Consider the following 25,472-nt stretch of genomic DNA (forward strand, 5'->3'; position numbering starts at 1 on the left):
TGGCTTTTGTACAAACAGTTACACACTGCACAGCTACTTCAGTGGAAGTAGAAATTGGTTGCAAGATTTTTTTCAGGGGTTGGAATACTGTGGTGATGGATATAATGTAAAAATGTAGGAGAGGAGGGTTTAAAATTGTTCAGAAAGAACAGCGTGTAATTTTAAAGCACTAAGCCTGTTAGAGGTAGCAGCTAGAATAATTTCACCTTTTGACACATAAACTGGGACAATGCATGTCCTGTCATTGTCTCAATGCACGTGGTATTCCATCAGTTCCTAGCGCTCAAAAAAAACCCTAACACTATGGTCCTCTGGGAGGCTAAGCCCTAGTTTTACTTTACCACTTGCCAAGGCCATCAAGAGAATAAATGCAAATACATTAGTTTGGCAGTAACGCTTGGGAGATTTAGCTGCTGCTGTCCCGGGTGTCCAACAGGTCTCCAGTGAATAGATGCTAATTACTGTGCCAAATGGAATATTTTTCAGGGTGGATGGACAGAAACCAAAGGGTAAGGATTAGGATTAAGCAGTGGTGAGGTCACATACGGAAACTACTTTTCAGTGTGGAATACCTCATCAGAGAGAAAGTAATAAACTGTGTAAACTTAGTAGTGAGGAGACAGTTTGTGAGAAAAAGGTAAAAACATGAATTAAGAAAATAGTCGTGTAAAAAAAGATGGGAAAACCATCTAGTAATACTCAAGTTAGGAAATTAAATTATGAAAACAAATATGACCAAATTCCCAGAAGTGTTCCCTCCCCGTTTGTTCTTAGGGCAGTGCCTGTTGGTCTTGTTAGGTCTGTGGCATGAGAAGCCAACGAAGACTTTTTTTGCGCCCCCCCCTTTTTTTTCCTTCTGATTACCAGCATAACAATTCTTTGCAATTTTAGATGATGTGAAAGCAGCAGGGTGCTCCGGGCAGTGTGATCTCACAGGGTGAATGACAACGGAAAGCCGGTACTGTGGTCACTGGGTTATAACGAGGTCATGGAGACATCAACTCTGTGGCCCGGTGCAGCCTGTCGCTGAGCCTGAGCGCGGCACTCAGCCAGGGCCGGCCGGTGTGCCATCTCCGGGAGCGTGGGACGCTGAGGCACCGCTCGTCCGAGGGCCCTGCGTCCGGGTCGCTCAGCACCTGGCACCTCTATTTCTCTGGCTTCAGAAGAGACCCCTGTTTGAGCGCAGGCTCCCGGGTTTGCACCTTCTGCCTGTTGTCCTCCCTCTTTTTGGGTCCCACGCAGTGTAACTTCCTTCTCCCTCCCCCCTTTACTTCAGAGGACCTCCAGTTCCTTTGCTGTTCTCAAAAACATCAGCTTGAATCGTGGAATAGCCTTCTGGGTAAGTGACTGAATTTCAAAGTGCTGTTTTCCAGCCGCTGTGATGCTGTGAGACTACTCCCTTTGTTCGCTTGCAAGCCTTGCAGCAGAATTGAACTCACGCCTTTCAGAGGCTGACATGGTATGTTATTTCTTATTTCATCTTGTTGTCTGCAGGGGTTAGCTTATCCTGGTCTTGTATTCTTCACTATAATTGCCTTTATTAATCGACCTCTTATGGCAGCTTAGCTTAACTCTCCCTGAAGTCCACAATAACTTCTGAAATATTTTGTCTTGGTGGAAAAAGTCCAGTGTGATGATCTTCTGCATTGTATTTTAAGCTCAGGAAATCCCGCCCTCCTGTTCCCCAAAATGAAGGATGTGTAAGTGCTACAGGAGCACAGCAGCATTGGTATTTCCACAGTGATTTCCAGAGAAAAATCTTAGCATGTATTAAATATTTTCTTTGTTTTAAGAATTTCTTATAAGTGCGTTCTTTGCTTCTCCTCCAGGTTAGCAGTTTAAATATGCCTCTCTTTCTCTTCCATTTCTAGCATTCTGTAAAGGGTAAGGTAAATTAAAAACCCACAAGTGTTTCTGAAGGAAGACGAGTGCTTGGAAGTTCTTGGAAGAAACGTACTTTGTCTAATGCAACACCATATATATATGAAATGGTTGATGAAAATAATTATAATACCATAGCCTTACAATTTTTAAAAAAGAAAAAGCATATTTTTCTATACCTGCTTCAAGCCCATTATATGTGAAATGAGGTTTGTGTGCACTGATGTAAAGTAGGATTTATAGCTACAATGTAAACCTTGATAGGATGCTTTGGGCTTGCTGAACTGTCTCATACTTGCTTCACTGCTTTGTGGATAGTTTCTGCAACATATAGATCCAGTGGAGAGATTTGAGAGCAAATTAGGCATAGTACATTAGGCATGGTGATAACAAGTCATAGATTCTCTTCCTAGTGTCTAGATCTTTGCTTTTCTGGGAGATAACCATATATACTATAGGGTATATATGAATAAATTCTGTCTTCTCTCTGCTGTATGTCAGTGTTTGTTACCCTAAAAAATGAAGGTATAGTGCAATTTCTCTCGAAGGCAATTGAAGTGAACCCCGTAATGGAGATTAGAATAGATCCCAAATCCCATAGCTAGCCTCCCCTGCATAGCAGGGGGACAAACTTGTCAGGATCCTTAAATGCCTGTTGCTAGTATGACAGTGTAGCAACTTGCATTGAACAGGCCTTCTTAAGAAGAAGTGGAGTTTAGCTTGGTCTGCTACCAAGTATTCTGCTTCCAGAATAATTCAGTGAAATTACCTACATCAGGGGTTGTGTAAGAAAAAATTAGCATTAGGAGTTTGTGCCGGCAAAATGTGGCATGTTCAGTATCCAGTATCCCCAGGCATAGAATATTGATGCCAAAGTAAAATCTAAATTTCCTGTATTTGACAGAAAAATACATCTAACATAGAAAATGTGTTCTGAGCAGAATCTGTCTTGCCTCTTTAGTGCTCTGAAATGTACAGTGTCACTGAAAACAGTGTATCTTCAGGGTGAATTATTTGCAGAAGGCACATCTGTGTTACATGGGGGCTCACTAGACCAGTAGCGTGCTACTTCCGTGGTTTGCTGCCACCCATATTCAGCCGTGTCCATCATCTTTAGGTCTGTTATTCCTTTATAACTGACAACAAGTTGCAGTCAGATCTTGGAGTAATAGAGCAAGCCCATACCACAAAACTGAAAGAGTAAAACCGCCAAACTAAACCATAGCAAAAAGTCCAGCATGGCAAACTTCCAAAGAACAAAATCCTCTTTCTATATGAAATAATACAGCTAGCACCACATGTAATGAAAAAAAAACATTAAAAAATGGGAAATGTTACTTAACCAGGTCTTACCCCATACTTCTTATATATGTGCTTATGCATTTGAAAAGTAGAGGTTTTGCACTTTCAAATATTTGGGCCTTCCATTTATTAAAAAGTGGGCACTGAAAAAACAAACAAACAAACAAAATAAATCACTATTGTGAACCAGTATGGTGATTTCTATGACAGCTCTTCTCTAAATATAGTTTCGGCTACTTTTTCTACTCACTATCAGAAACAGGTTTAAGTGCGGTATTGAATGGAAGTCTAATTACTTCAGGCAATGATCCTTCTTTAATTAATAGACAATTTAGCACAGGATTTGAAGTAACCTGATTTGACACTGTTTTGTCAAATCTCAGATGTGCTAAAACACTTGCATATTCTGTAGAATGTTAAATTTTTTTTGTGAATTAATGTTTCCAGCCCTTCAAAAAAGCCAGAACTGCTTTTTGAGTTCGCAGGCTCAAACAGTAACCATAACAGACTCTAATTTCCATATTAAGAAAGATGTGACTGAAGTCTCGCAATAAATTTGAATATCAGCATTTACTCTCTTACTGATTAATTTAACAGGCAGATTTGGTTTAAAAATAAAACTGTTGCGGCATGGACCTTTTCCTTTGACAGGTGCTTGGGTACTGGCTCTCTAGGATGCTTGCAGTCTCTTAAATCGTTCACTCATAGGAAAAAGAGACTTACTCTAGTTCTAGCTAGGATTTCCACTTTGTAAGAGAGATGGAGTTGATGGAAAAGGCCTAAAAACTCTGTGTGGGAGGAGGGTTTCAATCCATATAAGCCACAGGGGGAGACTGTGAACAGCAAGTCTGCTTTTTTCTGCTGATGGTGCTGTGTTGTCCAGCTGCAGAATTTCACCTGTTTGTGATTGCCACCTTTCTGAGAGCCCTCTGGGGCAGGACAGCTAATTCAGACTGTCTGTAGTGTCACACTTGAGTGGTGCCCCTTTGAGCGACGTGGCCATTCCTGGCTCAAACAGCCTCATCGTGAAACCTTGGTTCGTGCCTGGAGGTCAGTGCTGAAAGGCAGTGCAGACGTTGCTTTCATGCTCTTGTGTCCCCCTTTTTTCCCCCCAAGACGGGGTGCTTCTGTAGAACTGGAAGATGTTTTGCAGATTATGACTTAAAGGAGAAGTGAAAGAAAATGGCAGTGAGAAACCTACATCAACTGACAGGAGTATCAAGTAGCTCGGTCCAAGGAATTGTTATAGTGGTCAAAGTGATAAAGAAAAATTTCCTGGAAGGTTCATCAGACTGGGGAATAGTCTACAAAGGGTGCCAGGAGCTAGTTATTTAGAAATAAATAGGTAAACCTTGAAGGATGCTTTAGAGCAAAATCTGTGGCTTCTTCACTTAACTGGTTAAAAAAAAAAATAGTTGTCTTTCACTCTTGTATGTTGAGTTTTAGAATATTCATGGGATTTAAATGAAACTACACATGAAGGGCATAACAAAAACATGGTCTCTTCTCTAGTTTTGTCTAATTTACCTGAAAAAAATATTATATTCACCAGGTGTGACCTTTCTTTTCACAAACTTTGTGTTTTCCTTTGTAGGTGGATTTGTGTGGGTATAATCCCAATTCAGCAATCCTAAGATAAAACCATAAGATAGCACATTTCCTTCCTTCATTTAAATAGAAACATATAGCTCTAAAGCCCAATGATAAGCAAATAACAGCTGAACATCACATGTCATCCTGTTTTCTCTCATGCGCATCGATGTGATACTGAAATGACATCTGTTAGGGTATTTCTGTAGTGAAAAGCCATGAAGAAAGAGCTCTGCAGTACAGCTGTCCAGACTTTATATGTCTTTATATGTAAATGTTATACTACCACCCTTGAATTTTTGTTCAGTGGAAACATATTAAAAATATACTCAGGAACAATTGCAATGTAATGAGTGCTATGTATTTTTTTCCTCTGCCAGTATTCACTTGCTTTTATACTAATTGAGCAGTGAACTGATTTTCATTTTGTACACTCTTGCTTTTCTTACACAAACTTGTCTGTTTCATTTTTTTCATTACATAGGAAAGTAAACTGTTCCTTAAGAAAAAATGTACTCATATTCAGTCGTCTGTTTGAGCTAAATGTTGCTTATTCTGCCTATTTTTGAGGTTTCTTTGAGTCCAAAGGCTTGGAGCATCATTTGGGATTGGTACTTGATTTTGTAGCTGTTGAGACATTAACTGCCAAAATATTAGTAAACATTAAAATATTAATTTGCACTTCTGAGCCATTAATGATCACTTCCATTGTCCACTGAGCAAATTTTCAAACCACCTTCCTTGCACTCGCTCCTGTGGTGACATCTGTGGTAGCAAACAACTTCCCCACACCAGCATCAGAGGCCATGATCTGATGTCCTTCTTCAGATCTCTCTGTATTATTTACTTTTGTCACAGCAGTTCCTGAAGGTAAGGGAGGAAAAGGGGTTAATGAGATCTACGGTAAGATCATCGCCTGCCCTGTGCTTGTCATATGCTTCTATTCTCTTTTCTTCTTTTGCTTAGATAGCAAATGCTCTGAGAGCAGGTACAATCTTTGTTTGTCCAGTGGCAGCACAGTGATGTCTCTCCTGCCGTGGAGACTGTTAAGGTTTTGTGACAATAGTATTAATACTTGTATGGAAAGTCTCGCACTGTTGGAGTGGCAGCTTTGAGTAACCCATGGTTAAAGTTCCCGCGTGGCTTTCTGCACTGTGACTATCCCTTGTAATTGTGCTTGCATACGTGTTGGGAAAGAGGGCTGTTGGCTCTGACCGATGGTTTTTTTTTTAAAAAAAAAAAGCCTGCTCTTTAGTGATCAATACAGTAAACTATATAGATTTTTTTTTTGTTTTTCAATACACGACTCAAGCCACTCACCATTGACAAGCAATCTAAAGTAGGAGTCTTTCTTTTTCTGGGAAAAAACATCATGGTCAGACTATTTTTGCCTGGTTGGAAAGAGCTGTAAGTCAAAGCATGAACTGCTGATAACAGGCATGTATAACACATAGCTCAGAGAGCCTGATAAATTCTGATTTCCTACATTGCACAGTGTCCGGTTTTACCTTGGTAGTTTGTAAGTTATGTAGCCGTGACAGAACAACATCTCAATCGAAGTCTCGGAGCTGTTCCTAGTCAGGAAACTCTTACAGTTCCTAAAATTCTCTCTTGGTTTTTTTGGGTTGGTTTTTTTTTCCGCTGTTTTTTTTAATTCTTGCCATGAAAGACAGATTTGCCCTCATATCCTGCTTCCTTTGACACGTTGAGTTGATTATTTGAATCTGATGGGACCTTCTGAATAGTGTGAGATGTGATAATGGCAGTGTTCCCAATGTGAAATATTTTATGAGCAAACCTCGGTTTTGAGTTTGTCACTTTCATGGGGTTACAGTAGTGGACTACCATGTCCAATGTGGGAAATAAAGATTACCCTGAGAGCCTAGCACATGTTTTTCCCAGCATAGCTCTATCACTAAGGGCTGCTTTGTTTTCCTTCTGCAAAAAAGTGTCATTCTCTAACACTGAAGGGTTTGAAATAGTTGTCTTAGCATAGCAATAGTAAAATATAGATGTAATTTTACTTTCTGTCTCCCTTTTAAAGCAAAGTAAGAGAAAAAAGGCTTAATGTTGTACTAATCTCAGTATGCTTTTCTACAGTTGGAGTCTGCACAGTAGGCAGTTAATCATCAACACCCCACTACAACTGTGTGCCTAGCAATGATACTTTACATGTACCTTTTCCGGTAGCTGTTCAGATAGTGTCATGATTCTAAATTTCATATGGCCTACTGCAAGATGGAGTTTTCAAGCTTTTATAAATCTATTGGTTCATGCCTGGTTTGAAGGGAAGGTCTGAGTGAAAACAAGCCACCTGGAGAATTTTAACATGAAAAATTAATTTGTTTCCAGGGTTACACAAGTGCAAAGAAAATATCTTTGCCAAAGAATGTTGTCTTAATAGGGCCTATATTTTTTAACCCCCAGATAATTTATAAATAGGTGAAAAGGGTTAAGTGTGGACAGAAACCAAATATGGAAAAATTGCATCCAGAAAGAAGTTTTTCAGAAATACAGACTTGATCGAGAATTTACAGCAGTCAGTGGAAAATCTCTTCTCAAAGTTTTTGCTTTTGCGTGAGACCGTAATGCCTTATTCTGGCAAAATCCTGAGCATGTGCTGATTTGGTGTTCCAGACTAACCCCTCTGATGCTAATATGCTGAAGGTAAGCATATGTTTTATGTGCTTCACTGATTCAAGTCTTAAATGAAGGGAACAGACGATAAAACAGCTCTCAATGCATATTTCAATGGTAGTTTTTGCTGCTAGCAAAGTTAAAAGGGAAAATTCTTTATTATATAAATATAGAAGTCTTTATGGTTAGAAGAGCCGTATCAGGTCAAATATCACTGGGATGTTTTTTAGAGAAAAGTATTGTTCCTACCTGCTGGGTTAGTAGCGTGTCTTGGTGAGTTTTATGTGCTGGCTGCTCTTTCCCAAATCTGTTGTCTTTCATTAGGTGCAGTCTTTAATGGACAATGTGGTAATCTTCAATCTCTTTGCCTTTCCATTTCTGTGTTCCTATAATCCGAACACAATTTTTTAGATTATTTTACATTTTGTAAGTATTTTTTTTCTTTATAGCTTAGCAGACCTCTGGAAAAAACATACTGAAACATGCCTTTGGCAGTCATCACACTGTGATCATGAAAGTTAAACCCAGGCTGAAAAAGTTAAGTAAAATCCATATAAAAAAAGAGAAGTAGAAAATAAGGCAAAGACTGGATAGCTAATAGTTTATGAAACAATCCAAGCAGCTCTAAGTTTATCTTTTAATGCAAAAATATAATCATTTTATAAAAAAAGACTTTTCTTTCATATTGTTTAATTAAATAAGAATGAACTACTGAATCATAAGGTGTAAGAGGGTTAATAAAGACAGGGAATGCTGGGTCGCTTCCTAAAGGGTTCAGTTTCTTTCTCCCTTGGAGTCATGTGTTTTTAATTTTATTCGTGAACTGTGCCAAATCTGTCTTTTCATATGATTTTGAATATCTGCAAATGCAATTTCTTTAGTTAAAATTAGAAGTGTGCTTTAATCTAAGAAGATGTTGGCAAACAGAAACATGAAAAATATGTTCATGACCTGGGGATGACCTCCTTGATGCCTGAGTCCCTCGATGAGCGATGTTAGTGTGTGTCTGTAAGATGTACATGTCCGCATACACACACAATAGTAGAGAAGTGCTTGTATACAGTCAGAAAAGATTTTGCATCCACACTACTCGGTGCTGTTCCGCTGTTGTTTGTTGAATTAAAAGCTTGTCACACGCATATTGGATCAGGTAGCACATCTTCTTCCTATCCGATTGGAATAATTATTTCCTAGATTCCCTTTTCTCTTCGTTAGAGAACTTTTTCTTCTCAGAAAGCCTCAAATGCCTGAAACCTCAAAGTGAAACTATTGCTGTAGGGCTTCTCAGGAGGTGCCTTTTGGCTGTATCACACTCTCCTCTGTGGGCTGGCTAGTTAGCTACTTCATGGGGTCTTTAGCCGTGAAGAATGACAGTATGTATGAGAAAAGTAATTTCAGCAGTCTCAGAGTATTTGTTAATAAATAAAGGTACAAAATGCATGAAATCAGCTTTTAAAAAGTGCCAGACTTCATTACACCTTTTCATTATACCTCACCAGCCTTCTACACCTACATAAAATTGAAATAAAATGCAATAAATCTGGAAGGTAGGACACAGTTTTCCTCTCACTTTCACTGCTTTAATATTAGTCTGAATTACAGAAGTATGGCAAAATATTTCAGCTCCTATTCAGTTTTATTACACTTACTAAAAAATATAAATGACTACACAGGAATTGTGGTGAATACACTCAGACCATACCAGATACCGCTGATAAAAGTAACAAAAGCCCTTTGGACTCTTATTAGTAAAGGAATTTGCCCTTGGATATCACGTACATTTTCACTAACATGATGTTTTCCCCTGCATTGGCAGGAAGGAGCTTGTCTGATGTACTGGTAGTAGCATAAGAGACAGAAAGGTTCAAGTGAGATGAAAGGGACCACAAAAGATGGTTTTGCTGTAGCTTTTTGTATTGCTCAGAGGAAACAATAATTAGGCAGTGCTAGGAAGAGCTACTTGGTTTCTGATCCTGCTGGTCATTGCACTTTAATGTGCTTGGCATATTGGAGGCATAGTGGGTATAATTGTAGGAAATGGCAATTATTCGCCCTTTTGCAAGGAACATGCCTTGTTACTTTGAACTAACCTTTCTGCTTGCGCTTAGAATAAACCCTAGGTAGGTTTTTATATCAAATTGCACAAAGCTCTATTGCCATACATAGAGCTCATTACAAAATAGCTAGTTGCTCAGCCACCAGTTAACTTTCTGCACTTATAGGTGCCATTCAAGGACAGGATTGTGATTTCTGTTGTCCTTGACTATAGACCATATGGACAACGGGTACCCCTCTCTCCTTTCTCTTAACGCAGAACAGTCTTATTACTCTTTGGAATGAAAACCCAGTGGAAGATCTGAGGAAAGCTGAGAAGGCACCAAGCTTTCTAGTTTGTTCCCTATATGAGGAAAAAAATCTGTCTGTTTTTAGGACACTAGCATGTGTGCCCCTGAACAGACCTAAAAGCCATTACAGATTTTTTGTTAAGCATTTGTTTCTATCTTATGAAGGGTGTTCTGTGTCTCGCAGCTATACAGCTGTGCTCTGGCTTGCAGTGTCAGGGTCAGTATCCATAGGGGATTTTTTGTCTGAAGCTCCCTCATCTAAAGGCAAAAATCTCTTGAAAGCCTTCTGGATCCACTCCCATCTGCTATTGAAACAAAGGATTTGTCTGGTTCAATCATCTCCATCATTATTCTTGAGTTAACAAGCTGTTATATGATTCACTTCTTCCTCTTACACACCAAGCTTGATTTTATTAGCCTCTGCACCAGTTTAGCTTCCTCTCCTTATACTGGCTTGCTAGGGATCATCACCTTTTTTCATTTTTTTTAATGTTTAAGATGATATGGAGGGCATTTTCTAAAGGGTATCTATATTTCAAACATATGTGAGTGTGAAGAGATAGACCCCGCTCCAAGCATCCAGGTCTGCATTTCTACCTAAACCGGCTATAAATAAATCATTAAGGTACGATACCAATTTTAAATAATATTTTACATACCATTGAAAAATTCTGAAGCCAAGTGTTGCAGTGTTTGGAGATGTAGTGTTGCACTACCAATCTTGATCACTCTCTACCCACTTAACCTTTATTTTCTTCTGCTTCATACTGACCTGATTTAATCATTGCTATCTCAAGAACAAATACAATCAAGATTTACTGCTGGTTAACACATAGCATTCATACCTTAAATGCAGAAACTTGAGAGAGTATTAGCTGCTAAAATCAGGCTGGAGGTGAAGTGCAGCAGCAGAACAGATCTCAATAAGCCACTTTTTCATCAGGGTTTCAGACAGCTTACCAGGTTTTTAAGCCTACAATGCAGCTGCATTTTTTTGGGCAAAAAGCCCCCTAACTTCTAAAATGATGGATTTCTGTTTTTTAAAATTATTTATACCAAAAGGGTGATGCTAAAACAGTGTTAGGACTAAAAGAAGCTACCTGGGTATTTGTTGGTTTCTGAGGATATTAACATAAGTCAGGTTGTTTACGTTCTGACGTAAATGATGTCCTCTGTTAGTCATCATGGGTCAATCATCCATATTTTTTTCCACAAAGGAGCAAGGTAACAGCATAATTAGCTTTTGCAGTTTGCCTACATCTTTCTTACTGTAATTTATTTTAAAAGGGTGCTTTATAAGTCTTTCTGTAAACTCCATGGCCAATAATCACAGAAGCTATAGTCAATAAATATTAGGGCTCATCTAAGCAAGGGAAGCTAAACAAATAAGCCATCGCAAAATAAACTCTTATTCTGTAACATGCTGTCTACCCAAAGGAGTTGTTACAGATGTGCCTTTATGGGGATATTTTATCCCTCTCCATCTGTTAGCAATGACCAATGCACTTCATCATCATCCGTCTGAATCACAGATCTGCAGCCCACAGGTCTTTTCACACAGTGTTAGACTGTGACAAAACAGCAGTGGAATAAAATAATGTTCCAGTTACCAATAAAGAAGGAGCATCCAGTATGTGTAGCCTTGGTGGAGTAACAAGTGCCATTGCAATGCCTCAGAAATGCTCCTGGAAGTCAAGGGAGAAAGACTAGGGGCTTACCTTAAGCACAGAAAATGTATTTCCCAAGGACCCAGAATGTCCTCTTGGTGGGAATTGTAATCCTTTTCAGTCAGAAATAGGTCTCCTCTACGGAGAGAAAAGTGCAAAGAGTTTTGCTCGGTGAAGATGAACTCTGTGAGTGCACTTTCCTTGCACACACTGATGCAGCCTGGGCCCCAAGGTAGCGCAGCCCCGAAAGCTGCCCTAGCTTGCTTTCCTCCTGAAACATGGGCTTGCAGCGAGTACTGGGACACGATGCTACAGAGGAGGAACCCTGGCCTGACTTCACTCTCTCAGCCCTCTTCAGATTTGCTTTCTGCTCTGGACGCTGCTGGGGAAATCACAGCGCCTGTCATTTCCAGCCTGGAAATAGCATCCGAGCAAGCTCGTGTCTGCGCTTCCATGTTTTTGGCCACCCATTTGGGAGAGGGAAGCCATGTGGCAATGTTGAATTGGGCCTGTATAACTTATTCAAAAAGAATTATTTACATCTTTTCATTGACTTTTTGTTTCCAGTAAAAGGGGAGAGCTTTTGTTTCTTCAGCTTATTTGTCCAGCATTTCTGCCTACCTCTTTGACTTTAGAGTCTGGGATCTGGATATAAATGTGTTGTTTCTGACTTTTATTTCTTCTCTTCATGAAATGAGGATGAGGAAAAGCAGAGCCCAAATGTACCTCCTGCTGGCAGCAGGCGTTTGAACTAGTTTAGCTTTGAAATTTCCCATATATTTGTTGCATGCAAAAGGAATGAGATAGCCGAGCTCAGTCCTTTTGAAGTGCTCTGATGGCTGGCAAGTACTTTCATAGTTGAAGTGAAAAAGCCAATTCTAGAGTTTGCTGAAGAGAGAAAGCTTGTTAAGTGAACTTGATGAGGAACCACCATAAATATACGTTTAAATTATGTATCAACTTTCTCTTCATCAGAAGGTCTATTTTGATGATGAATTGATGGATTAAAAAAAAAAAATCTTTGCTCTATGTGCCAACCAAAACTTGAGGGATACAGCGAGTGCCTTTGAAATGAAAATTCACTTGGTCACACATAGTTATAAATGGAAAAGCCCCCCCTCTTACTGAGCACAGTGGAAAAAATGAATTGAATCTGTTATATCCCACAGCCAACATCACAGCGGACAGAGAGGGAGTTACTCATGACATCTGCATACTGCCAGTGTTCTTCACAAATCCCAGTGTATGTTTTGGTCCAGGTTTTTTCCTAGCAGTGAGAGCAAAAACTGGGGGGTGAAAAAACTGTACCTGTCTCATACTGTGCTGCAGACTGGTAAGGGTGGTTCAGGAGAGTTCATTTCATGTTTGGTTTCTTAGGAACCTCATTTTCAATGCTGAGCTAATGATACTTGCTGCTGTAACACTGTAATTAATTCTGTAAATGCAAAGTCCTATTCAGTTTTCCTAAAGCATGAAAAATTCAATTGTTTGTAAAACTAATCTGGTTAATCTGTTGTATATATAGATGGTTATTTGTTACTTGTAAAATGCTGATGATTTTTTAGATCTGCTTTGAACTTCAGTGAGGGATTTTTAACACATTTACACAAAACAAGGGTTTTGTGCATATCACATTTCAGTGTTTCTTATGAAGTTAAAAGTTTTGATTAAATAAGTAAACTTGTTTTGCTTTATAAATGATTTGTTATGATTTAAAGAATCAATTCTATTGGATAGCACCATCAGTTCATGGGCAGTAACACAAATCTAGTAGGCAAAACCTGTTCTACTCTCTGGTAAAGCAAGTGGGCTTGAACTGAATACTGAACTTCAGTGTAAGCGCAGGGTGTTATGGAAAGATCACCATAGGGTTGTGCCAGCAAAGAGCTGTAGGTGGGGACTGCAGGAGCCGAGCAGATGCTCTGCCCACTTCTTGTGGGAGGCTGTGCCAAGTCCCATAGCTGCAGGGGTGAGAGTGGGCTGTTGGAAACCTGGAGAAAGCATCGAGTCACGCAGAACCTTTTTGGTGGAAATAACTGTCTTGAGCATGTGGTAATCTGTCTGGAGAATTTAATTTCCAACGCAAAGACATGTAAGATCCTAGTTTGAAGCCCGACTGACAGACTTTGTACTCAATAGAATGGAGATCACATCTTAATTTGTACGTGTCAAGGCCAGCAGAAATATGGCTGTTCTTTGTGAGCTTTCACTCTGAGTTTAATGCGCTGTACAGACTTTGTTGTTAACTTTAATTTTAAGCAGTAGTGTTCAAACAATTATGAAAATTTCCAGAAAGGGCTTGGGACCACTCTTGAATCATAGCTGTTAAAAAAAACGCACGCATTTTTTCAAAGCAGAAGATTGCCAAAAGATCCTTGGTTTTTCCCCCCCTTGTTTTCTTCTCAGTGTATTTTCTAGCAGCTAATGGCAAGAAGGTGAAAGATTGGATTTTTCAAAGGCCTTCAGGGTTGATCTGTTTCTGTTTTCATGTAAGCCACCTGTGAAACTTCTAGTAGTTTCTCTTTCAGCAAGGTTAGACCAATGTTACGTCTTGGTAAATGTTGCCCTACAACTATAAAGGCCTATACAATGATTTAGAAACTAATACTGCATTGCGGTTCTATCTTTCAATGTCATTTTCACATAAGCTGTGGAGATCAACATTTCTATTGAAATGCTGTCGAGGCACATTGCAGACAGTTAACAGGGTGTTAGAAAACTAAATTTTATAATTCTTTCACTTTCCTATCTCACCTCCTCATTTATTGTCTTCTTTCCCTCTCTTGCTTTTTCATATTCAAAGGAGACACCCATTTTATAATCTTCAGTTTTCCATTTATCTGATCTCCAGAGAATTTCTTTCTCTTTAAACTACTGACAAAAATGTGGAGCATAAGAAAGTCTTCAATCACATTTAATGAATGAATTTCTTGCCAGCAGGGGTTCTGAGATTTTCCATGCCATTTATCTACAAGAAAAGTCTACTGGTTGCCATATTAAAAATGACAAGCAACTGTAAGTAATCAAAAACACTAAGTCTGTTATTTCAGGAACGTTGCTGGCTTTTCCATAAGAAATACAGGAAAGCAGAAGAAGGAGTCTAGTTTTTAAGGGTATTTGAGGCTGATTTGCAAAACAGTTCATTAAGCACTTAAACTTTCCAGTAGTTAATTTTTTTCTTCCATATGGCTTGCACTTTCGTGAGTGAAATACTGTACATTTTAAAGTTGACTGCTTGACTTTAGACCATGACTAGTGGCATGACATTACCTTGCCTCATAGGATATATAATTAGTAGGTGCTAGACTTTTTGTCCCTACATTTTAGAAAATTACTGTCTTTACTGTACAAATACAGCCTGACCTGAACATGGCAGTGGTTAGTCATCTTTAATTGGACGATCTGTCTAATATTAACGATGTACATGCTGTTCCTAGGAAACTGCAGAAGACCTTAGCTGACAGCAACTACAGAAACGAATGGTGACATTTCACAATGTTTGTCAGGCACCAGAAAGGCACGACATTTTAAAATACTTTTTCCTCAATCGTTTATCAGGTTGTAATGTACCATGCAGTTAGTCTAAGAGGGATGTAAAAGCCTTCTAAAAGCCATAATGATGTGATGGCTTAGGTTTCACCAGAGATACGAAGATATTTATAAACTTGATTGCTGCATTTCATTTCTTATGACTTGCCCTGAAAGATGTTAGTATCCACTCATTCATTCATTATCACAAACCTCCATATCTGAGCTGAAATTACATGTAAGCATTTATAAATGTCATACAATGTTACACAAGATATACCTTTGCTATTGTGAATGAGAGATTATCATTTGTCAGGATATATAATCAGAAAATTAATAAAATTCATTAAATAAGTATTTTAAATATTCAACCAAGAGAAACATTCCTTTGTGTTTATCATATCTTGGACCATGGGAATCCATTAAAACAATTTTACTTTATTGCGGGGGTGAAGATAATGAGAAAAGCCAGTTATATTTCTTCAAGTTTCTTCTCCCTTAAAGCTACTTCCCATTCTGCAGTGGAACAGAAGTGTTTCTACTGGTTTGAAGAAACCGTTTAAAAGTTCTTCATCAAATTGACATTTAGAGTCTTTTAATAAAAAAAAAGAAATTCTGTGAGGCAATTACGGTTACAGAATCCTATGAAGGGTGATTAAGGTCTGCATTAAATGGCTCATGAAGGATTAATGGGAAGGGCAGCTCTTCCTCTAGCTAAGTAGCATGCTAGCAACAAGTGACCGAAGGCTGTTTTCCCCATGGGGTGGGCTGTTTTCCAGAGAAGCTTCAAGTGTGTAGAAATGGTGTGGCAAGACATATTCAACGAATAGACCAGGGAACCCATAAAGCATTAAGGCTTAAGGACCAGACGGCTGGCATCCTCAGCGTTTGAGGTATCTGTGTTAGCCCATGGAGTGAAGGAGAAGCAGCTGGTTCCTTCGGGAGCCATAGTGGGCCTGGGATGCTGGCTGCATCGCAGAGTCATTCACTAAAACTCGGGCAGCTGAGCTTGCTTAACTCAGCCAACAGAGTGATGGGTGTTTTTTTGTTGGCCTCAGCTAGCAGTCTGCCCTCCAGCTTGGAGTTCATTGTCCTAGAGAAAAAGACAATTAGGAAAGAATTTAGGTAAAAGTGACTCAAAAAAAAAAAAAAAAGGTTTCCAGAAAGTACACCCTGAGTTGCAGTTTTTACTCTAACAAGAAAGGCAGAAATGCAAATGCAAATTAAGGGCTTCATTAACTGCAAAGTTGTATCAGCAGATCGTAGCCTGTGGAAGCTCCCTCGGCTTTTTGGGCACTGTGTTGATAACTAATGACTTTAGCAGCATTGTCCCTTTTTCTAGAATGGACTCCCTGACTTTGCCCATGATGGGCTTGGACAACTAATGAACGAGCTGCTAATTCCCCCACAGCCAGCTTGTAGCATTAATTTGTTTCTGCTGAAATAAACAGTAAAAATCAAGTTTGTTTCCCTTGATGCAGCTGCAAAGTTTAGGTATGAGAAAGACCCATTCTTTCCATTGTTCTTTTAGATGTAAATTAAACTGTTGAAATGATGACAAGTTTTCCTAAGATTGTCAGATACAGTCTGGCATTCAATGTATTCTGATATTGAGCAGAAACCCAGTATTTCTTTGGTTGATGTGCCCAGAAGTAAGAAAACGGGCAGGACTGGAGGCTGGCAGAGAACAGTTCCCACGCGTGTGGACTGCACAGCCTTGTTCTCCGCAGCCAGAGGATCGATAGGAGATGGATTTCTTTGCTTCAGAGAAAGGTGTAAGAAAATGCTCAGGGGAGGTAATATATGAACACAAAGTTACGTTTTGAAACAGGGCTGTTATTCATCTCCCTGTTATCTTTCCCTTTTCATTCTTTTGCATTTGCATCTAGATCATTTTTTTAAGTCTTGGTTTGTTAGCAAAACTTGGAGTTCTGCTGACATCTCGCTGCCAACAGGATTCTTTGAATACTGGTTTCACACTTTGTATTATAAGTAATGTTTTCTTTATCCATCTAAAAATGGTCATTGTTCCCTTTTACTGAAAATCACTGTCTCTTGTTTCGTGGTGTAGGGAAGTGCTGCTTTCCAGACCGATTCCTCCATGCCATAATGTTCGGTATATTTGACTGTCCCTTATTATTCTTCCTAAGGAAAATGGGGCTGATATCTGCAACCGCTTTTCATAGGAAAGACTTTCCATATTTCCAATGACTCTCTTTACCTCTTCCTGAACTCCTTTTAGCTTCTAATGCTCATTTGAGATAGGTCGTTACCACTGAAGATACACTGTAGATGAGGCTGTACTCTTGGTTCACTATAGACCCCATGACTGTTTTCACGAACCCTTCTAAACACTGTTAACAATTCTCTGGGGAGGGGGCCAAGCAGTACCCTATGGGAAATATATGTTTCTGTTTCTTCATTTGAACCAGTCCTGTAAAATTCAAGTAGGAGAGAAAGGTAGGTGATTAATGCACAGGGCTGGGAATCGGGAGAAAATATTTCCCTTTCAGGCTTCTTTAGTGATGTCCTCGGGAAAACCACAAATGCAAAATGCAACCGTTTTCATATTTACCGCAGTAACAAATTTGCCTCTTAGCTTGTGAAGCACTCTTCCTATAAGTAACATGCCAATATACATATGCATGAGTATTCTGAGTATATGTGATGTGCAGTGCTGTGTATTTTATTAAATAGTAGCCATCTCTTTTAATGGGATCCAGTTGATTGCACGGTCTGATTACTCTTGATGATTAGACCTCTTGCATTCCCTGGTATTAACAGGTAGGAAGAAACAGTAAATAGGAGCTCAGTGCCAAAAGAGAAAATGGAGGTTTTTAGTCACAGTCATGGCATTGTGTCTATGAGATAAAATGAAGCTATTTCATTGAAACTAGAAAACTTCGTAACCTACCTGGCAAAAGATTTCAGGGACAAATCCATATGTACAAAACCATGTTAGCTGGAAGGAAAGAAGTCACGGTATTAATAGCACTGTGTCTGCTAGCATCTTATCACTCACTGGATTAAGGTTAACAAGCACAGACTGAAGAGTCATAAGTAGATACGACTGTGTGCTTGATTAGCAATTATTTAGACCTCCTTTGTGTAACACTCTTCCTGGCTTGAATTTGCCCCTGGGATAGTGCTAAAGGCTATCACAAAGTATGCTCAAAGACTATTCAGAGCGTATAGTCAGCAGAATGTTCAATTAAAACTGTTACAACAGAGGAACTGCATTTAAAAAGGCAAAGGATAAGGAAAAAGGGGCTTCAACCCAGAAAACAGCATATTCTTCATTTTAGTTCCAGGACAATCCTTTTAACCTCATTCAGGTATTTACATGTATACTAAAACCTCTCTGGAATCAGGGCCCAACATGTAGTTTTTTAAAAGGTAAATCCTTCAGAGCTCTGTAAGACATATCTTGCGTGGTTTTTGTGTCTACAGAATGAGACTAATGAGCAATTGGCAATATTGGGCGTCTTATTTATATGTATTCTATATAGAGAGAATATATATTGAATACATATTACACTTTGAATATTATATATGACTATACAATATATATTAAATCATCATTAAATATGTTCATTAATGAATATATATATGGAATGTTTAAGCATATATTTAATACTGGACTGTTTATTGGAATGTTAAATGGGAATGATTAATTTTATGAGTTAGGTTATTACACTTGCTTCATAAAGTCTGAGCTGAATATCCAAAGCATCTGCTGCATAAGATTTTTCAGATCACTAGGATCAACAGCTGTTCACTGGCAATGCTTTGGTAGAAGAATTGCAGTTTAATGCCTGTGTAGTGCGATAAGCTTAACCTAATCTTGGAGAGAACATTAAAGATAAGAAGCTCTGTTAGTGTCGGTATTTATATTTAAAAACTACTTAATCAAGACACTCTTTTGTAGTATTGAGGCACCAGTTGTATCAGATCTCAACAGTAGCAATGTTAATGGCAGTGCTTAGCATTTATTTTGGCATACTGTGTTGTCCTCCAGTTTTCTTTCTCTGCCTTTGGCAAATAGCTGAATATGAATTACTAATTGTTTAGCCAGAGTTTAGAAAAAAACCTAAATCCACTTCTCTGAAAGAGGCTTGTAGCTTCCTGGGGATACTGTGACCAGTTGTAGTAATAGTGATACCCACATCTCAGGTGGGCTGTGTGATCCAGTCCATGGGTGATTTTTATATGTTGGTCTCAGACATGTTCTTCCTTTTTCTTGCAGGAGAACCGGAATTTAAATATGTTGGGAATATGCATGGAAATGAAGCTGTTGGAAGGGAGTTGCTCATCTTCTTGGCTCAGTACTTGTGTAACGAATACCAGAAAGGAAATGAAACTATTATCAACTTGATCCATAGCACGCGTATCCATATTATGCCATCTTTGAACCCAGATGGCTTTGAGAAGGCAGCGTCCCAGGTTTGTAAGGCTATGTGTATAAGAATGGTTATCAATTTCTGTATCAACCTTAGGAATATAATGATACTTGGACTAGCAGTTTTACAGACACATGAACTCTTGGTGGTGATTGTTGAATGGAACAACATAACTGAAGTGTTTCCTAATAGTACAGTAGGCTTGTTCTGTTTAACAAAGCGGATTTTATGCTTGGATTTTCAACAAATAGCTGTCTCTCTTGTAAGTGACTTTACTGTATTTTAAAATATAATGATGTTTATGGTTTACGCATGTTCTTTCATCTAAGTTCACTGACCAAACTGTTTCCTAAACAAGTAACTTCTAGTGATACATGATGTTTCAAAAGTGTTAGGAAAGGGAAACTTGAGGTTTCCTTTAAGAATATTCTCATGTAAGTGCTCTTACATGAATTATTCACATTCATCAGAGCTTTATCCCAAAACAAGTAAACTTTGTGAGCCATCTCTTTAATATGAATGTTTGATTCTAAATTTCAGGCGTGAGGTACTTTAATTAAGCTATTAGTCAAGAAAATTTAGCATGTATTTTAGGATGACCACTCAGTCAAGAAACCTGTAATGTGTTAATGCATAATTAGCAGAGGGCAAATAGGACCCTGTTATATACAGCTTCTCGTGTGTATTATGTTCTAAACAAAAATAAGAATTTTCTTGTTTTACAAGGTGTATTTATTTTTAAATGAACATGGAAATATTGAATCTTTTTATGTGACTATTTATTTATGATTAAATGAGTCAAACCTCATTAAGATCTTAACTGAACTGATTGCCATGAAGGCTATAACCGCGCCCCCCCAAACCACAGACCTCTTTTAAACCATATTCGGTAGTATGTCTCCCTCTCGTGGCAATGAAGCAGAAGCGGTCCTCAAATTGGTGCAGTATTTTTCTCTGAAATCTCTCTCTGTAGAGATTCTGTAATAACATTGTTTGAAACTTTTGCTCCTTAGTCAAAGTACACTTGCTTTCACATGGTTGCCGTACAACTTACATATGATTTATAATACAAGTTGCTTTAGTGCCACTGTTATTCTAATTTACAAGTATCTTGATTCTGTACGCAGTCCGTGTGACAGATTCACTATACCCCAAGATTAAAGCCAGTAATCAAACTAAACCTACTTTAAAGAGTACTGAAATGTTACAGAGACAAGCTAGGGAAAACTATGCACTCTGAAGGCATTTCCTTAATGCAACCCAAAACGTATTTTAGATACTCAGCTTAAAGAAAAGATTTTGCAAAAATCCTCATTGTGTCTTTATTCAGTGCTACCTTTTCAGTGAACAAAGCTGACAGACATCATAAAAATAAAAGTCTCAGGTAAATAAGGATTAAGGTCCTTCTTTACCCTGACGCTATTCAGAGGAACTTTGAAACACGTGCAAACGTTCCTTGTGGCTGGCTGATAAATCTACAGCTGCTCTCAGGCTCACTAAAATGAGGTCTGTAATTCACGACCATGGGCAAGAGGCAACGGGGAAAAGCCAGGTTTCGGGGAAGACTCAGCAAGCACTGAAAAATCTGATGCTGCTGCTAATTTTGCCCGTCCTTAGTCCAGATGTGCCACTATGAGAATGATCCTCTCCTCCAAGACCCTCAGTGAAGTAGAGGTTGGTTTTGTTCCCACAGAGCTCTAGGAAGAATTAGGGGTGACTCAGCTCTTAGTGCTTCAGAATTCTTTACTCCCACATGATCCCTTCTTATTCTCGAGAACATGACAAGTAAACCCATGATTTGAATTTACATGGCTAAATATATCCATATAAAGCTTGATATGTAATCTCCTGAATCTACTCATCTCCCTTCTCTTTCTGTTCCCCTTCGTCATCTAGCCCGGTGAACTTAAAGACTGGTTTGTTGGTCGAAGTAATGCCCAAGGGATAGATCTAAACCGGAATTTCCCAGATCTTGATAGAATAGTCTATGTTAATGAGAAAGAAGGTGGCCCAAACAACCATCTGCTGAAAAACATGAAAAAAGCTGTGGACCAGAATCCTAAGGTAAGTAGGGACTGAAGATCAGGTCACTTACCTGCCCATCTCTTCTCTTTTACACAAGCAGACCTGTAGCAACTTCTAAGAGCTGTGTGTATGGTCTTTACAATTCACATTCTTCTAAATATTTTGTTCATTTTATTATATTTATCTGTCTGATGCTTCCTGAAATTCTTCTGAAAATGGCTTGCTGTAGTAAACCCTTTTGATCCATACTGCTTAATCCTTAGACAATTCCTCATTCAAAGCATGTTTTATTTTTAAGGCCAGAGATTGCGTAGCCTTCTCCCTTGGTTTGAAGCTATTCATGCAGATACTCTGCATTTTTACCATTGCCAGAAATTAAGTTGTGTATTGTACTTAATTACATTGCTGGCTAGATAGCTATTCTCGCATATGCATTTTTGTTAAGCTTAAGCCTTAAATATACAGACGTATATCTGGAGGGATTTCTATCTTCTTGTGTTTACGCCCACAGGAGGTATAGTGTTGTGACTGCAGTCCCATAGGGTTCTGGCCTTAATAGCCATATTCTGTCTTCAAATTCAAATTATTAAATGAATTAATTTTACTTTCTGTGCAGAGAATAGACTGCATCCTACCAAGATTTATTCTGAATTTGTTTATTTTCCGTGGTTTTAAATTTGGTAGGCTTTTTTTAGCTGTAATGGGAAGAAGTAAAAGATTGCTTTATTTGTGGGCTCATTCTGAACTAATTTACACCAATTTTAGACTTATATTAATCTATTTAGACTGGTTCTGATGTAAAGAACTGATTCAATTCTCTCTGAAGCCAAAATAAAATTGCTGTTCATTTAAATGGCTTGTCAATGTATGTGAGAATAATTAAGCCCACTACATATAACTGAATAAGTTTCTACATTGAATTATCAATTTGTAACTGCTGGTAATGATATTTGTTGTAGCTTGCTCCTGAAACGAAAGGTGTCATTCACTGGATTATGGATATTCCCTTTGTGCTCTCTGCCAATCTTCACGGAGGAGACCTTGTTGCAAACTACCCTTATGATGAGACTCGGAGTGGTATGTAATAGAAGTTAACATGAAATAGTAGGAGATATAAATTACATTCTATACTTATTTCACTGCTACCTAAGATCCACTCTGTAAACATCATGTCATGGCTTTGTAATGACTTATTTTAGCATATTAATGACATTTAAAGCTAGTCAGTGTATGGCCATGTTTTCTAGCTTTGAAGATAGAAAGCTTGTTTCAGTAGAGTTATGTCATAAAAATGATGTAATACCTGAGGGAATCATGGTCCCTCACATATTTTAATCAAGGCAACTTAGCACTTAAATTAACTGGGGCTGTTTGTGCCCTCTTAACTGAAGCAAGAGAGATGTGTCTAGACTGCCTGTATGATCTAAAGTTTCTCTACTTGCACCTTTAAAAAATGAATTTCTGAAAGCGGTACTGTGCAAACAGAAACAACTATCATTGTTTCCACTTTCTCAGTATTGGTCCCATATAAAAAGGATCACAGAGATGATGGCAGAGATGTTACCATTTAACACACAGCAATATTAGTTTGTTTTTTCTGCCAGTACAGGATGTGCACATGACTGAAATGGTCATGAGATGATGGTATTGTTTGTGATTGATTGTCTTCCTTCAATCTACTTGATCGCATTTTAATTGCAAATCCTTTTAATATCAGACTATAAAACTCTCTAGGGAGACACTTTTGCCCATGTACTGTGTGTCTTGTGGTGTACTTTTAAATTAATATTTTCATAAATATTAGGACTGATATAAATAGTCACCTTAATAATGGGGCAACCTGGTACAGGCAATTGATGAAGTATTGGGGAAATGTTAATGTTATTAAGGTAATGCTGTATTAGTTTGTGATGTGGTAGGACACTTACCTGTGTCCAGAGAATTTCCAGGCACAGTCCTGCTGTGCAGTGCTGGTAATCTAGGTTGTAAACCAGTCAATATGACTGCCCTTTTAATAATCCTTGTTCCTGAACTCTTTTTCTTCCCTAGGCAGTGCTCACGAATACAGCTCCTGTCCCGATGATGCTATTTTTCAAAGCCTGGCTCGAAGTTATTCTTCTTTTAATCCTGCTATGTCTGATCCAAACAGACCACCATGTCGCAAAAATGACGATGACAGCAGCTTTGTGGATGGAACAACTAATGGCGGCGCATGGTACAGCGTCCCGGGAGGTGAGCCCCACTGCGTGGGGGTTTGGTGTCATTGATGGTTGTTTTAAGCTTGGGTTTTCACTGGTTTAGTTACAGACTGGAATACCACCAGGTTATTCACAACTTTTGGTGTGGTTAAGGCTAAATCAGAGAAAGATCACTCACACCACAGTACATCTACACAATCCCATAATGCCTATTAAAATATTCCTCTTTTATTGCTTTTTATACAGTGTTTCTCCACTCAAGGTTTGCAAATTTACTAGTTCTACAGTGGGTGAGTGATTGCTATGCTACCGTGAGAGCTTAAGGGTTTTTTTTTAATTAGAAAAAGAGTAAAAAAAATCCCCTAGCAAACCCTGATGAGAGACAGCAGGCTACTGACTGTTCATTTTAACCTCAATAATGAAAGCATCCAACCTTGAAAGAATTGGAGAAGCCTGATTTTACAATGTTATTGACAATGAGAGTTTGGCCTTCGATTTCCACAGGAACAAAATCCAGCCATGAAGATACTTCTGTCTCCATACTTTGTGTCTTAATTAGTGCCTGATTCCTGCCCAGGTAGTGTTCCCCTAGACTTTGGTAGAGCCTGCTGTGCAAAGAGGAGCAGCAGAGATACTGCGGCCACTTCAATGTTAGTTTTCCAGGAGAAGTCTTATAAGAGTAGCCTGAAATGAGACATTTCATTTGTTTTTACTAAGAATTTTTATGTCATTTTCTTTGTAAACTGAAGCAAAAAGGTGTTGGGATATCTAAATCTTTGAGTCTTCTGCGTCTGCTATACTCAGACAAAACTTTGGAGTGAAAACTGAGCTGGGGATTTCTGAGCCAGAAACTCAGCTTGTGTTGGAGTGATTTGCCTGTGCATTGGCTTTGTTGATTTGTACCAGACAACCTCAAACACACGTACCAGTTTTATTGTTTGCTTTCCTCTTAATACTCAATTACAGTCTCTGAATGAATTTTAAATTTTTACCTGGAATGAGTAAGAATCTCTCAAAACATTAGGACAGCTTAGGTCGTAGCCTAACTCTGCTCCTGTTACAATAAAGGGGGTACTAGATGTCGTGGTTTAACCCCAGCCAGCAATTAAGCACCACACAGCTGCTCACTCACCCCCCCTCCCCCAGTGGGATGGGGGAGAAAATCGGGAAGAGAAGTGAAACTTGTGGGTTGAGACAAGAACGGTTTAATAGAACAGAAAAGAAGAAACTAATAATGATAATGATAACACTAATAAAATGACAACAGCAATAATAAAAGGATTGAAATGTACAAATGATGCGCAGGGCAATTGCTCACCACCCGCCGACCGACACCCAGCCAGTCCCCGAGCGGCGATTCCCTGCCCCCCCCTTCCCAGTTCCTAAACTAGATGGGACATCACATGGTATGGAATACACCATTGGCCAGTTTGGGTCAGGTGCCCTGGCTGTGTCCCCTCCCAACTTCTTGTGCCCCTCCAGCTTTCTCGCTGACTTTAGACTAAACACTACTTAGCAACAACTGAAAACATCGGTGTGTTATCAACATTCTTCTCATACTGAACTCAAAACATAGCACCGTACCAGCTACTAGGAAGACAATTAACTCTATCCCAGCTGAAACCAGGACACTAGAAAAGGAAAATAATTAAGCTTGTGTGAAGAAATTAGAGGCAGAACAATGACTGGTAGCACTCACACAGCCCGTGATTACCTGCTTAAACTTAGAGCTGTTATTCCCAATCTTCACAGGAGCAGCATGTTTCCTCTGCTGTGGTACCACAAGTACCACAGACTGGGTGTAAGGTAAAATGTTGACATTTTGGAATATAACTGAAAAGCAAAAATTTCCCTTCGTATGAAGCTTTCCACAGACTTTGAATTGGAACCATTAAAACA

At 38.8% G+C, this 25,472-nt stretch overlaps 1 protein-coding gene across 1 annotated transcript in view; it reads left to right on the forward strand.

Moving 5' to 3' along the window:
- CPE (carboxypeptidase E) overlaps window positions 1–25,472 on the forward strand; it is a 61,775-nt gene that overhangs the window by 21,957 nt on the left and 14,346 nt on the right. The window contains exons 2-5 of the mRNA XM_069786512.1: window positions 19,197–19,393; window positions 21,247–21,414; window positions 22,335–22,452; window positions 23,425–23,607. Of these exons, the coding sequence (XP_069642613.1) occupies window positions 19,197–19,393; window positions 21,247–21,414; window positions 22,335–22,452; window positions 23,425–23,607 (666 nt within the window). The remainder of the gene's footprint in view (window positions 1–19,196; window positions 19,394–21,246; window positions 21,415–22,334; window positions 22,453–23,424; window positions 23,608–25,472) is intronic.

Source organism: Haliaeetus albicilla, chromosome 1 (genome assembly GCF_947461875.1).
Source record: "Haliaeetus albicilla chromosome 1, bHalAlb1.1, whole genome shotgun sequence".
Taxonomy (NCBI): Eukaryota; Metazoa; Chordata; class Aves; order Accipitriformes; family Accipitridae; genus Haliaeetus; species Haliaeetus albicilla.